We start from the raw sequence: 13,834 nt of genomic DNA, 5'->3' as shown, positions 1-13,834 counted from the left end.
CCATTTTGCTTTTATTTCAACCATCGTACGTTAATACACAGTTGCTGTAGTCATAGTACAAATGAAGTTAACCCTTAAACGCCTAATGGACGTACCATATGTCGACGAAAATTGTCTGTTGGATGTCAAGTGGAGCGTACCATAAATCGACTAAAAATGCTTTTTTTAAATATTCGCGAAAAAATAATTATAGGCCTAGTTTGCGGAAGGTTTCAAATCACACGCCTTAAGGGATGCTGGGAGTTCACGGATCAAGCTGTTGTTTTGTTTATAAGCGTCACCCAGACACGCATGCGCGAATTCCCTCCTTCTCGTACCAGACAGCATCAGCGCCGGACCAGAGAGCGATTTTTGACGCATCCATGTTTTGCAGAACTTTGGCGAGTGTTTGCGTATTTGTGGTGCAACAGGACGTTGGCAGAGATGTCTCAAAGCCGTCAGGACCGTGAAAGGCGCATACTGCCTGTCGGTAGTGAGCGTGTGAGGCGAGTTTTAGACTGGGATGCTGGAGAAGGACCCAGCAGCCAAAGTGACCCAGCTTCTCAGTGCCGTGTTGTTTATGACGTGTGACCCGGCGACCAGGACCACATCCCGTGCCTTTACGACCCTAGGAAGCATCGAGGTGTCCTGAGGGCATCCGTAAATTTTTGAAAAAAACTTTTTCCTTCGCTGAAAATCCTGGCATTTCTTGAGTCACCTTTTCGTCATTTTTTCGCCGTTTTATATTATTCGTTACATAAAGTGTTATGCATCAAAATGTGCGCAATTTCATGTAGAATACAACAAAAAATAAATAATTCTTTTAGCTTTAACAGTTTTGAAATATTTTCATTTAAATCACGATAACTGACAAAATTTTAAAATTCGGTCAATTTTGACTCGACGAAATGCTCGAAAAACGCAATCGTAAGCCAAGATTCTTACATTCTAGTAACAATCAATCATTTACCTTTATTCTGCAACAAACGGAAAGTCTCCAGCACAATATTTCGATTTATGGTGAATTTTTAAAAACTTTTCCTTCGCTCTGCAAAAATCCTAGCATTTCTTGAGTCACATTGTTGTAATTTTTCGCCATTTTATATTATTCGTTACATAAAGTGTTAGACATCAAAATGTGCGCAATTTCATGTAGAATGCAACAAAAAATAAATCGTGCTTTTAGCTTTTACGATTTTTGAAATATTTTCATATAAATAACGATAAATAGAAAAAAATCAACCTTCGGTCAACTTTAACTCGATCGAAATGCTCGAAAAACGCAATCGTAAGCCAAAATTCTTACATTCTAGTAACAATCAATCCTTTACCTTCATTTTGCAACAAACGGAAAGTCTCTGGCACAATATTTCGATTTATGGTGAATTTTTTGAAAAAACTTTCCTTCCATCCGTAGTGAACTCCGCTAAAAATCCTAGCATTTCTTGAGTCACCTTGTCGTAATTTTTTCGCCGTATTATATTATTCGTTACATAAAGTGTTATACATCAAAATGTGCGCAATTTCATGTAGAATACAACAAAAAACAAATCATGCTTTTAGCTTTTACCATTTTTGAAATATTTTCATATAAATAACGATAAATAGAAAAAATCAACCTTCGGTCAACTTTAACTCGATCGAAATGGTAAAAAAACGCAATTGTAAGCTAAAAAACTTACAGTCTAGTAATATTCAATCAATTTCATTCATTTTGAAACAATTGGAAAGTCTCTAGCACAATATTTTGATTTATGGTGAATTTTTGAAAAAAAACTTTTTTACGTCTCGTGTTCTTAATTCATGCATCATTTTGTGATAATATTTTCTCTGTGTTGCTTTAATCGTTTTACAATCTGTTATATATCAAAATCATCGCAATTTAGTATACAATACAACTAAAAACAATTAACTCATTAGCTTTAACTGTTTTGCTTACAGCGCGATTTGTATACAATTATATACGAGTTTTTTTTCGCTGTCATAAATTCCAATATTTATATATGATAATGATATTTTTTCATTTCTGATGGTTGCATACTAAACTTCAGGCAATGAGAAAAAATGGAGCCAAAAATGAACTCTTAATCTTGAAAACTAAGCGTGCTGTGATTTTTGAAAAAACTTTTTCCGCAGCGCTTAGCTCCTAACGCCGCGAGCATACGGGAGACGTTTTTGTAAATAGGGCTTCGGCGTTTAAGGGTTTTTGTAAATAGGGCTTCGGCGTTTAAGGGTTAAGTAGAATAGGACTGATATATTTTTACATTACAGTATACCCTTATTCGGCACGGATAAAAAAGATCGGCAAGGAAATATACTGCTAAATTTAACCTGCAAGTTGTAGCTGAAGCTGAGAAAACAATGTTCAAGCTGCTAATGACTATAAATTATTGTGCATCGGCAACATGAATGAAACTTGACTGTAATTAAAATTGGAGAGAAAGTATTTCAATCAAAACTACTGGGCATGAAAGAACACGTCACAGTTCTGCTATTTTTACGCTGATAAACGATAAATACCTAAAGCTCATATTATGATGAAATCAAGTGAAAATAGCAAACAAAATCTTGATTTTTGTACACAAAACAAATGCCCCCAAATGGCCAGCGTCATCTATTAACTAAAAAAATTTCACAACGAGATGTATTTAAGTTATGTTTCTACTTGAAAAAACACTTCGTATAAACAAAGTATCTAGAGATTCATTTACGCTAACCAGAAGCAAGAAAAGTGCTCTGAACTGAGTTAAATAAAGCGAAGTAAACTTACTGCATAATCAATTTTCAAACCAAAACATTGATCGCTACGATCGCAATTTATAATACAAAAGCAATATAAGAATATATAGGCTACAATATTATTGGATACAGTGAATTAAGGCTTAACATTTTGAAAGATCTGTGGAAAAGATGCATACACGTATTTATGTTGATGCACGTATAATACAATATTAATATGTGACTATAGAGTACAGTATAATGTAGGCTACGCTACCGTATATGTGTGCGATATACCATAGTGTAGGCTAAGCTAATTCTTGGTTGTTGTTCAATTTCTCTTTGCATTGAATTATCATAAGTCACTGCATGAACCTCCAGAACTAGCTAATATTAATAGTTACTGTACTGTGTATGTATAGAGTACACTTTATAGTGTAGGGTAGGCTACCATATATGTATACATGGTATGGAATACCCTAGTGATGGCTAGGCTATATTCGAGATAAGTTTTGTCCAACAAACGATGGGTTTTTTTGGAACCTAACCTCATCGTAAGTAGGATAATACCTGTGTAAGCATTTTTAGTTTTTCTTGTGTGTGAACTATCAAAATAGGCAGCTCTAAGTGTTTTTAGAAGGGTTCTAGGGTCTTAGCTATTCGCGGGGGTGTGTGGTACGCATATCCCGCAAATATGGGGCTTACTGTACTGTATATATTTTGGGGAAAATGTAGACCGCAGAAATTTCAATAGACTGGTTTGGTTAGAATATTTTTTGTAAATTAAATTTACCTTATTTTTCCAGACTCTTCACTAAACCTAGAATTCTGATTTGCCAAAGAAACAAGATGACATCAGTTGAAGCAGAGCCTCCTCAGAAGAAGCAGAAAGTTGATGCGACTAACTTGGATATACACTCGCGTATTAAGAATGAAAGGATGGAGGTAAGTACTACTGTAATGTTAAGTGGTGGGATGAAAGTGAGTACTGTAATGGAAAGTGAATCTAGAATATTTTTACCATGTGGAAATTTTGCTTTGCTTTGCTTTGCTTAAAATTTTGGTTGGTAATCCAAGTCATTATTAATGTATTACAAATTTATTCTGCTTTTCTTGAATTAACTTGTAATTTAATTTTTGTGATGTGATAAGGAAAAAATATGGTAAACTGTTTAGGTGTTAAATTTTAGCACTTGGCTGAAAAACTTTTAAGGGGAAAGCATGCATTTCCTAATTCTTTCTACAAATATACAAACCTTTGTCTCCTATATGGAATACCTGTGGTAAAAGCTTGTTTGGTTGTCGAAGCTTTGTGACAAGTTAATTAATCATTGGTAGCAAGTGGGGGAATTCCTTCCAGCTCACTCACTAAGTACCATCACTTATTTGTTGGCTGCTTTGCTGTCCAGACATTCTGGAGTATCTCGAATCATAGCTGTTATTGGAGCATTTCACTTCAGTACTTCTGTGTTTGAATTGTTAACAACTTTGGATTGTTTTGTGGATTTTGCATATGACTGGTTAGAATGATGGTGCCTCAGAATTCTTTCTTTAGAGTGAATGATCAGCAAAGATGTGTTGTTCCTGCAGCTCCTGTTGTAGCTGCTCTGGCAACTTCTGCTCCTGCCCTTCAAGGATATCAGCCCTGACTTTTGTCCTGGCCTGTGCAATGCACAGGACAAGCAGTGTGCTCTTTTGCTTGTGCTTGAGTAGCAGGGCCAGTCTGGCTGGTTCAGCTTCCATTTTGAAGCATGAGTGGAGTGAAGGCAATTGTTTTAGTGCCTTTTGATTATGACCTGGTGTCAAGGACTCAACATTTTAAAGATCTATTCCATTTTCTTTGCCATTTCCCATATCCCTGCTGTATTGAGTAGTACAGGCCTCATGTGATCATTGTAACTTTTTTGCTTTGTATTAATGGTTCTTATATATATTAGAAATTTAGCAAACTCTTTCCACTACATTCAGGCTGGTGCTGCTTTTATTTTTCTACTGCCACCTCAGTACATACTCCACAGTCCAATTTGCCACCAAGGTTTTAGAAATGTTCTACCTCGAGCCCTATTTGTAAATCTTAATCTGCTGTTAAAGGTATTTTTCCCAGTGCTCTTTGAGTACCTGCTTTATAGTCAAGTGTTCCAATGGTAACAAATGTTCTACTAGTTCAGAGACCTGATCCTTTCACCTCAGCCAGAGTAATTACATTCTACAGTACCCTAAATCTACCTTGTATTTATTAGAATCAGTTGAGTTGGGTTGAAGCATACATTTAAGATTAATGGCAAAGAAGAAACTAGATTGCTTTTGCCCATTTTTCCAATTGGGAGTGAAATTTTACTATCATACTTATGAAATTGAGGAAGTTGGAAGCTGATGAGAAGAGGAGGTGAGCAGCTAGTCAGAAGAATAGTGCAGTTTGAAAAGCAGTGTGAGATGGAAAAAAAGAGGCAGAAGTGGTTGGCAAACAACAGCAGGGTACAGAAAGTTAAAAAATCCTTTCTATATAACTGCATGGGGAGACGGCTTGAAATATGAATTTTTATTTATTCTTTTGATATGGAGCTCTCCTTTGTAAAGTTACTTTTTTTTTTTCTTCACAACAGAAAATTTCACTGTTTTTTGTCTTCAAAACAGAAAAATGGCTAAGAGACAACACTCACTAGAACCCACAGTGATTTGATCTACTCTCATGATCTTTTCTTTTTTGCACATAGTTTAGATTGTGCATATTATAGATGAAGGCTTGTTTAAGGTACACTTGATATCCTAATTTCATTCAACATTATCTGTTTGCATAATAATACCAACTTGAACATTTAATGGGAGTAGCATTAAACCATGTCTTGGACTTTTCATAGATTTTAGGGAAATTTTGTGGTCAAGTTACATAAATTGACCAAGTACCAAGTTTAAATCATTTAGGAGATATCTGCAAAGATAGCTGATGTAAGGGGGAGGATTTGAATGCTTTTGCATACGCAGAGATTTAGATGTTAATACTGTTTGTTCCAACACGATCTACAAACCATCGGTCCTTTACATTAGGAATTACTTTTGGTGAAGCTGGAAATGACTTTTGAACTTTTCAACAAGGTGGTTAGGCAGTTAACTACCATCCGGTAAGCGGGAGCCCTGCCTGTCTGGATGTAAACATTCCAATTTGCTTTTGGCTGTTGTGCGGTACAGATGTGTTACTTCACTCTCTGCCCGGGCTTCCTTTGAGCTGTTTTCCTGGTTGTTTGCCTTGTGTTTTCCTTTCATAATCATGAAAGCTCATGAAGGAAATAAACCTCGTAAGCCCGCCTTCTTCCAGCATGTGCCCTGGGGTTGGCGGGAAGAAATGTAATAGTTTTAGATCGAAAGTTGATGTGGACCCACACACCCTTCGCTCTTCTTGCAGGGGTCATGTGTGGTCACAGGATTCTCCTTGCACTGAGTGTTGCTCCGGGTCGGCTGAGCAGTGGGAGAGGTTCGAAGGGAGGAAACAGTACCGGAGGAAGCTTTCCTAGGTGTCATCTGAGGGTTACACGCCTCTGATGACTCCCTTGGTGGCTGACCCTTCAGGATCGTTTCTCTCTACCGGCAACCTTCCTCTTCTGGCTGCGGACTCTCCTTCGTCTTCTCCGGGGGGAGCGTATGATCAGGACGACCTCTTCTCGGGGGCCTCTCCTTGCCCTGGGGAAGAATTTCCCCCCCCCCTGGAGCAAGTGGAGTCTCCCCTAACCTGACTTTGTCTTCAGGTATGGTGGTAGAGGCTTAGCGGGGGCAGGGGACGGGGTTCAGGCTTCAGATCTCGATTCAACCTGGCTCCACCTGGGTCTTCCTGGTGTACCGTTACTGGAGGGTCTCCTGGCTCATCTCTCTGGCACCCCGGTAGTGACCCACGCTGCGGTTACTACTACAACCAGCACCGTTACAATGACTGCTTTTGCTAAGATGCCATTGACTCCCTTCTCACCTGGGTACCCAGGTGACTGCTGTGCCGGCATCCCATCACACAGTGCTGCTCCCGCCTTGCTTCCTGACCCTGCTGTCCCAGCCAGGACCCTCCATGATGGTGACTTCATGCGTGCCCCATATTATGGTCCCTGCTCTTGCTGGCTCCCAGGCTTTCCTGTCTTCTCTACCTGCTCCTGGCTGTCCTGGTTGCCCCAGTCCTGGCTCCTGGTTTACCTGGCTCTTGGCCTGTCCTGGCTTCTCCACCTGCCTAGGCTTTCTGTTCACCCCAGTCGCTGCTCCGGGCTTCCCTGGTTGCCCTGGTTGCCCTGGTCTTCTCTGTTGACGTTTCCACTGCACTGGTATAGGTCTTTGGTCAGACAGTGTTTTAATATTGGGTATTCGAATATCCATGATTATGTAGCGAAGAATTTCCTGGAATTCACAAATGATGTATTGCAAGATTATCAGGGAGGACCTGAATCTGTAAATTTTCTTTCTCTAAAACCTATGGCCTTTTCTGTAACCTCAGATTTCTCCCTATCCTCTATGGCTTCCAAACCTTCTTCTGCTACTTTTTCTGAGCCTTCCCTTTTGGGAAACATTCCAGGTGCTTTGGTAGTTCATCCGGCATCTATGCCATTAGTGGGTTTGTCTTCGGTGCCAGCTGCGGCAAATCCTGTAACATCGCAGGCTTCTGATCTAGTTGCTGTGGCAGTTGGCGGTGCGCCTGCCGCAGCGTTTAATTCTGCGGTTCCAATAGTTTCTGCAATTCCCCCAGTACATAAGATGTCTGGTGTTTCATCTTCTCCTGTTTCTTTGGGTTCAGTACCTCATAATCTTCCCTTTGAAACCCTTTCGAGTTTGGGGCCAGCTGGAATGTTCTCTACCTGCCCGACATCGTCGACAGGAGCTCCGGTGGTAACTCTGAGTGTGGCATCTTCCTTTCTTCTTCCATTGGTTCCTCCTTTCTCAACTTTTCCGACAGGTTCCCTAGGTTCGGGTTTGATTTCTGGTAATCAGGGACCCTATCCCTCTTCTTCTTTAAGTAGGGGGCCTTCTGCACCGGATCCCCAGTTTCATGCAACCCTGCTACATCTGGGTTTGCGTGGTGCAGGTGTTGCGGTCTCTCCACTCTCAGGAGTGGGCGTTGTCCGCCCAGGTGTGACCGACCCAGGTGTTCCGTCATCATCTTTGGAGGGTGCAGGGTTTGCACAGCCTATTTCGATGACTCCCAGTATGTTTGGGACTGATTTGTCAGGTGTCCGTATCGCGCACCCATGGGTGTCGTATTCTGGATCATCAAGTTCAAAGTTTGTTAGGGGTCAGCCTGTCTCATTTCCGGTTTCAGCTCGGTTGGACCAGTTTGACAAAGACTGTTCCTGTGAAGAAGAGGATCAGATACTGGAGGCTAGTTTTCCTTTGGCCAGTGAGTCTGAATACAGATGGATGTTGGACTTTATCCACTCTCTGTATCCATAGTTCAAGGCTCCAGAGGAGCTGATACAGCATAACCAAGCGATGTTCAAGTCACTTTATAGGATTCAGCATTGCTTCCTATTCGGAAGGGCTTTTATAGGGTCGCGGGTGACCCTTCTGCGGGTGTTAGGGTGCTGCTGAACAAGTTGGGAGAGGCTCTCCTATCTCGGGTTCCATCATTGAACCATCTTGTATCTATCTGGGCCAGGGAAGCCAGTATCTTAGAAGACACCTTCCGCAACCAGTCGGAGGTGTTATCACATACTGTACTATGTGGATGTTATCTGGTCTGATGGGGTTCTTCAAACAGGATGGTTATACTCCGTCTGACCCAACTCTTTTCGACAACCTCATCACGTCGGTTTACATGGGGCTTGCACACCAGACAAACGTTTCCTCAGGATGTATTACGTTCTTAGGGAAGAAGAGGAGGGACTTCTATCTGAACCACCTGCCTCCTCATTTTCCCAACATCCATAAGAGGGTACTGCAGAGGGCTCCATTGGCGCTCAGCAGCAGTTTGTTCAGAGAAGACGATGTGTCGGCGATGGTCAACTCTGTGTTGTCTACTTCTGCAGTGGAGTTGCAGCAGGCAATGATTTGGGTCGCAGCGGAGTGCCAGATTCCCGAAGGGGGCTAGAATGTCTTCTCCTTCAAAGCGCTCTCGCTCTAAGTCGCCGAGAAGTTCTCCTAAGAGAGTACGATTTGCTTCCAAGCTTTCCAGTTCTGCCTCGGATCCGAAACCTTCCAATCGTAAGAAGGATTTTCGAAAATAGGAGACATTCCCTTCATTTGCACTGGTAGGAGGTTGCCTTGCCCTGTTCAGGGACATCTGGAAGAATTGGGGCACGGAGAGTTGGGTAGTGGAGGTCTTAAGGAAGGGTTACAGAGTCCCTTTTCACTCTCGTCCTCCGCTATCCAACTCACCAGTATATCCTCCCAGTTACTCCCCTTCTTCCATCAGGGGGTTAGCTTTGGCGGCAGAGATCTGAGCCTTTTTAGAGAAGGCAACCTTAGAGCCCGCTCCCCCGTCTCTGGGGTTCTACAGCTGGATCTTCGTGGCCCCCAAAGTGGGAGGATCTTGGAGACCTATCATAGACCTATCGGGTCTCAGCAAGTTTGTAACCTCGACGAAGTTTCATATGGAAACTCCCCCGTCGGTGCTGCGGTTGGTCCGGAGGGAAGATTGGATGATTTCAGTGGACCTCAAGGACGCTTATCTCAAGGTTCCGATTCATTAGGAGTCTTGGAAGTTCCTTCATTTCTCGGGTCCAACTGTAACATTTCAGTTTAAAGTCCTCTGCTTCGGTCTGACCACAGCACCTCAGGTATTCACGAGGGTGATGTCTCCTGTTTCGGACATCATGCATCGTCGGGGCTTCCAAGTGAGAAGATACCTTGACGACTGGCTGGTTCAGGCTTCGTCGGAAGGCGAGGCTCTGCAGGCGAGGGATTTTCTTTTGAACCTATGCCAGGAGTTAGGCATAAGAATCAATTTCGACAAGAGTTCTCTATTTCCAAGACAAGTAAAGACGTACCTGGGAATGATGAATCAGAGGTGTCTTTTGAGGGGTTTCCCGACAGAGGAGCGGGTTCCAGCAACTTTAAGCCAGCTGGAAACTTTCATGTCAAACAAAGTTCTACCTGTGAGCTTATGGAAAAGCCTGCTGGGCTGAATGGCCTCCCTATCCCTTCTTGTTCCAGGGTCTCGTCTCTGGATGCGTTCTCTGCAGGTGTGTCAAGGGAATCGCTGGGACTTTCGAGAAGAGAACATGTCAATAATCTGGGCCGATTGTTGCCTGAAGGATCTTTGGTGGTGGTCAGAAGAACTTCATCTGACCACTGGCGTAAGATTGACTCCCCCTTCCAGACGTACATCTATACAGTAAACCCCGTATTCACATTCTCATGATTCGTGGACTCACGCATTCGCGGGTTTCTCTGTGGAATATATCTAGCCATTATTCGCAGAAAATTTGCCCATTCACAGTATTTTTCACTGAGAAATATTCACTAATTACTCTATTTTCATGTAATTTTCATGAATAAATGCACTTTTTGTGATAAAACTATTAAAATACTCAGGTATATGCATTTTTACAAGGGTTTTCTGTGTTTAAACTGTCAAAATGGGCAGTTCTAAGTGTTTTTAGAGGGGTTTTAAGTATTCGCGGATTTTAGCTATTTGCGGTGGGGGGTGTTGGACACATCCCCCGCAAATACGGGGGGTTCACTGTACACAGATGCCTCAGATCAGGGTTGGAGTGCAACCCTAGAGGAATCTCAGGCTCAGGGCCTTTAGAGGGATCTGGATCAAGAGGAGTCCATAAATTACAGGGAATTAGAGCAGTCGAGGACGCTTTGCAGGACAGGTAAGCAACAAGACTGTAGCGTTGTTGTGTGACAACGTTACAGCAGTAGCATATCTGAAAAAGGAGGGGGGAACAAGATCACAGGTGTTGAACGATGTAGGACAGAGAGTTCTTTGTTGGTGTGAAGAACACACAGTTTCGCTCATTCCCCAAGTTGCGTCTCAGGAAATTCTTGGAGGGAAATGGACTTTAGTGCAAGACGAGGTGCAACTGCTGCTCAAGAGATGGCCAGCGCGATGGGCCTATTCGCCACCAGGATGAACCATCGCCTTCCAGTTTACTTCTCCCCTGTAGCGGATCCCATGTCCTGCGGGACAGATGCAATGTTGCACCCATTGGATAACTTACAAGTTCATGCATTCCCTCCCTTCGGGATGATACAGGAAGTGCTAGCAAAACTCGGCATCTGCAAGAACACTCAAATGACCCTGATCTGCCCATTCTGGCCCCAGAGACCTTGGTTGTAAATGCAGGATAAGGTTGGGGAGGTGGGTTGGGAAGTTAGGTATTGAAGATAGGCTAGGAATATGGAATTCTCAATTGATCAGGATCCATAGGGGGAGCATTAGGCAGGACATTAGCACAATGAAATTAGGCTGAGCCAGATTGATAGGATCTTTCTCCAAACCCCCCCCTCTTCTTCACAGGTGTCGGCTGTATCATATGGCGAAGAATCCGAAGAGACTGCACATTCAACTTCTCCTCCATACATGTGAGGCTACAGTAGTCACATGGGAGGTTCATCGTACCCCTCCATACATGAGAGTGCTTTGATTAGCCACATGGGAGGTCGCCATTCTCCGCTACTCAAGGGAGGCTGTGATTAGCCACTTGGTAGGTTGGTTTTGTTACCCTCTATCCATGAGGAGGTTTGAATACCACATGAGAGGTAGCTTGATTCAGACAGTACCGAGGCTTGAGACTGACGTCAAGGGTACTCTCTCAACAGGCATCCTCTCCTGCTGAGTGGATAACCAGGTGAAGATGCATGCATATAGGCAGAGTAGGTGAATAATGAGCTACCTGCCTCCCCGTTTGGCAGGTCGGGCTGAAATTAGATTGATCCCACCTCCTTAAAATTTTATTAATTGGGCTAATTCAGGTGGTCAGGGAGTGTATTGCAATATGGAGTTTTCATAATAAAACTAATATTGTAATACTTACCTGAACTCCTGAATGATTCCCACCTTCCTCCCCACTTCAATTTGATTAGTGAATTACGCACTTGGGGAATCCGGTCTTGCGTGGCTGGGACTTGCAGCAGCGTTGCCAATGGTGCTTCAGGTAACTCATCTTGACAGGATTTCCTGTAAGCATTGGTAATGCTGACAGTTAATTACCCAAGTGGTTGTTAAAAGTTACGGGGATATAGTTCGGGCTGGTGGGTAACCAGGGCTAATTCAGGTGTTCAGGTAAATATTACAATATTAGTTTTATCATGAAAACTTCATATTGAATGTGCTGTGTGGGATAGTAACCAATGGAAAGTTTTTAACTCTTTAGGCAAGTTAGAGAAAGAGAAAGAGGAAAGCAGCTTATAGAGCTGAGAAACAATCTCATAGCTTAGAGGCTACACCTAGGCCTGACCTAAGGTTAGTCCTGTTATCCCCCCTTCGTCTCCTATTCCTACTTCTCCCCTAATACTGGCCCTCCTACTGCACATCCTTCTACTCTTGTGTCTGGCTCCTTTGCTTCCGATCCTGACACCATTGCCAGTCTCGAAGTTAGAATTGATAAGAAAATTGATTTATTTGTTGGGACTGTGGCTGAATTGGGTGATTCTCTTCAAGGGATTTTACAAAAATTGTCTTCAGTGAAAGTGCAAAGTGATAGTGCAGTGCAAGTGGAGGAGGCAGCTGCTCATCCCGTTGGCTCTCCTAGACCGAGGTCACTGTCCTGCTCCCCAAAGTGACCTGCTCCTCCACACCAGGGAGAAGACATAACGAAAGTCCAAGGAAGGCCGAGGAGGTTTGCCCACGGGTAGTCATCCCCTCAACTACACCTGTTGTACGGTCCTTGGTGTTGGTAGACAGACATTGGAAAGGCTTGTCCAGGAGTGTGCATCTGAAGCCTGTTCCTGAATGCCTAGCAACTGCTCCTGGACACCTATCGGCTTCGTCATCACCTTCTCCAGTCAGACCTTTACCTTTGTCTGTGGACCCTGATGAACCTGCTCTGGCTCTGATTAAACGTCAGTGCAAAATATGGACCTTTGAAAGCTCCTACCATTCCCAAGCCTGTCCAGGATGACATCCTGTCTCGGATTTCTTCAGATGAAGAGATCGAACAAGAACCTGCAGCTCCTTCAGGATTTACTGCCTTATTGAGGTATTTGATGGGTAACTTTCCCTCCCTCTTTGTCCCAGCTACCCTGTATTCATGTGGAATCAGTCAGATGACTCTGCTTGCCTCCCCAAGTTGGTTCTTTCTTTTTCCTGTAGGAAGGCTTTTAAAGAAGTGGACAACTGGCTGTCCATCCTTTGCTTTTCCTCCTTTTAGATAGTTCCACAGGAGCTACCAGTATTATGCAACCAGGGAAGCTCCTTCGTTGGGAGTCTCTGCATCCTCCCAAGGGGACTTCTCTCGTTCGATAGACTAGTCTCGTTGCTCGCCTTTTGCCTCAGCCAAGATTATGTTTTCATCCACAGAACTCGACCACATAATCAAGGACATCTTCAAAATTTTTGAAGCCTTCAGTTCCCTCAATTGGTAAGTGGGCTCACTGGCCAAGAAGATTGAGGATCATCAGGACCTGGACAGTGATTCTGCTTCAGACTGGCTAGGGGTTTTGTCCTGTGCCGACAAAGCCGTAAGAGATGGCTCGAGTGAACTTTCTGCCCTCATTGCCCTTGGGGTACTCAAGAAATGAGAGCACCAAAATGAGAGCTTGGGTGCTCCCTCGCTCCAAGGGAGTCACTCTTTTGCAAAAATCACCTTTGATGTTCTCTCTGCTGGATAGAAATCACCTCTTCCCTCAAGATACGGTGAAGGAGATTGCCACAGATCTTCAGAAAAAGACGATGCAAGACTTGCTTACTCAGTCGTTTAGACGCCCCAAGGAGTCGTCTTCGTCTCTTTAATCAAGAACCCTTTCCCCCCTCCAGCAACATCCCTTTCATGGAGGAAGGACCAGAACGTCTTTCAGGTCCCTCCCATCGGTCCGTTTTGCATTCAGGAACCATAGGAAGACCTCCGCCAAACCAGCCCAGAAGTGAACCAGTAGTCCTCCATGTAACAGTAGGAGCCGGACTCCTGGGTTTTTGGGAGAAGCGGCTAATAAGAGGAGCGGAACCTTGGATTGTCAAGGTTCTGAAGGAATGCTACATTATTCCTCTTCTGGATAACCCACC

General features: G+C 43.3%; 1 protein-coding gene across 2 annotated transcripts in view; it reads left to right on the top strand.

Annotated features, from left to right (window-relative positions):
• Positions 1-13,834, top strand: part of LOC136833466 (deoxyribodipyrimidine photo-lyase-like) — a 92,221-nt gene that overhangs the window by 12,077 nt on the left and 66,310 nt on the right. For both annotated transcript variants that reach the window (XM_067095660.1, XM_067095659.1), the window contains exon 2: positions 3,504-3,642. In XM_067095660.1, coding sequence (XP_066951761.1) covers positions 3,547-3,642 — 96 coding nt within the window. In that variant the 5' untranslated portion in view covers positions 3,504-3,546. The remainder of the gene's footprint in view (positions 1-3,503; positions 3,643-13,834) is intronic.

The sequence above is a fragment of the Macrobrachium rosenbergii genome, chromosome 51, assembly GCF_040412425.1.
Source record: "Macrobrachium rosenbergii isolate ZJJX-2024 chromosome 51, ASM4041242v1, whole genome shotgun sequence".
NCBI lineage: Eukaryota > Metazoa > Arthropoda > Malacostraca > Decapoda > Palaemonidae > Macrobrachium > Macrobrachium rosenbergii.
Note: the sequence above shows the minus strand (reverse complement) of the source record. Positions and strands in the feature narration are given on the sequence as shown.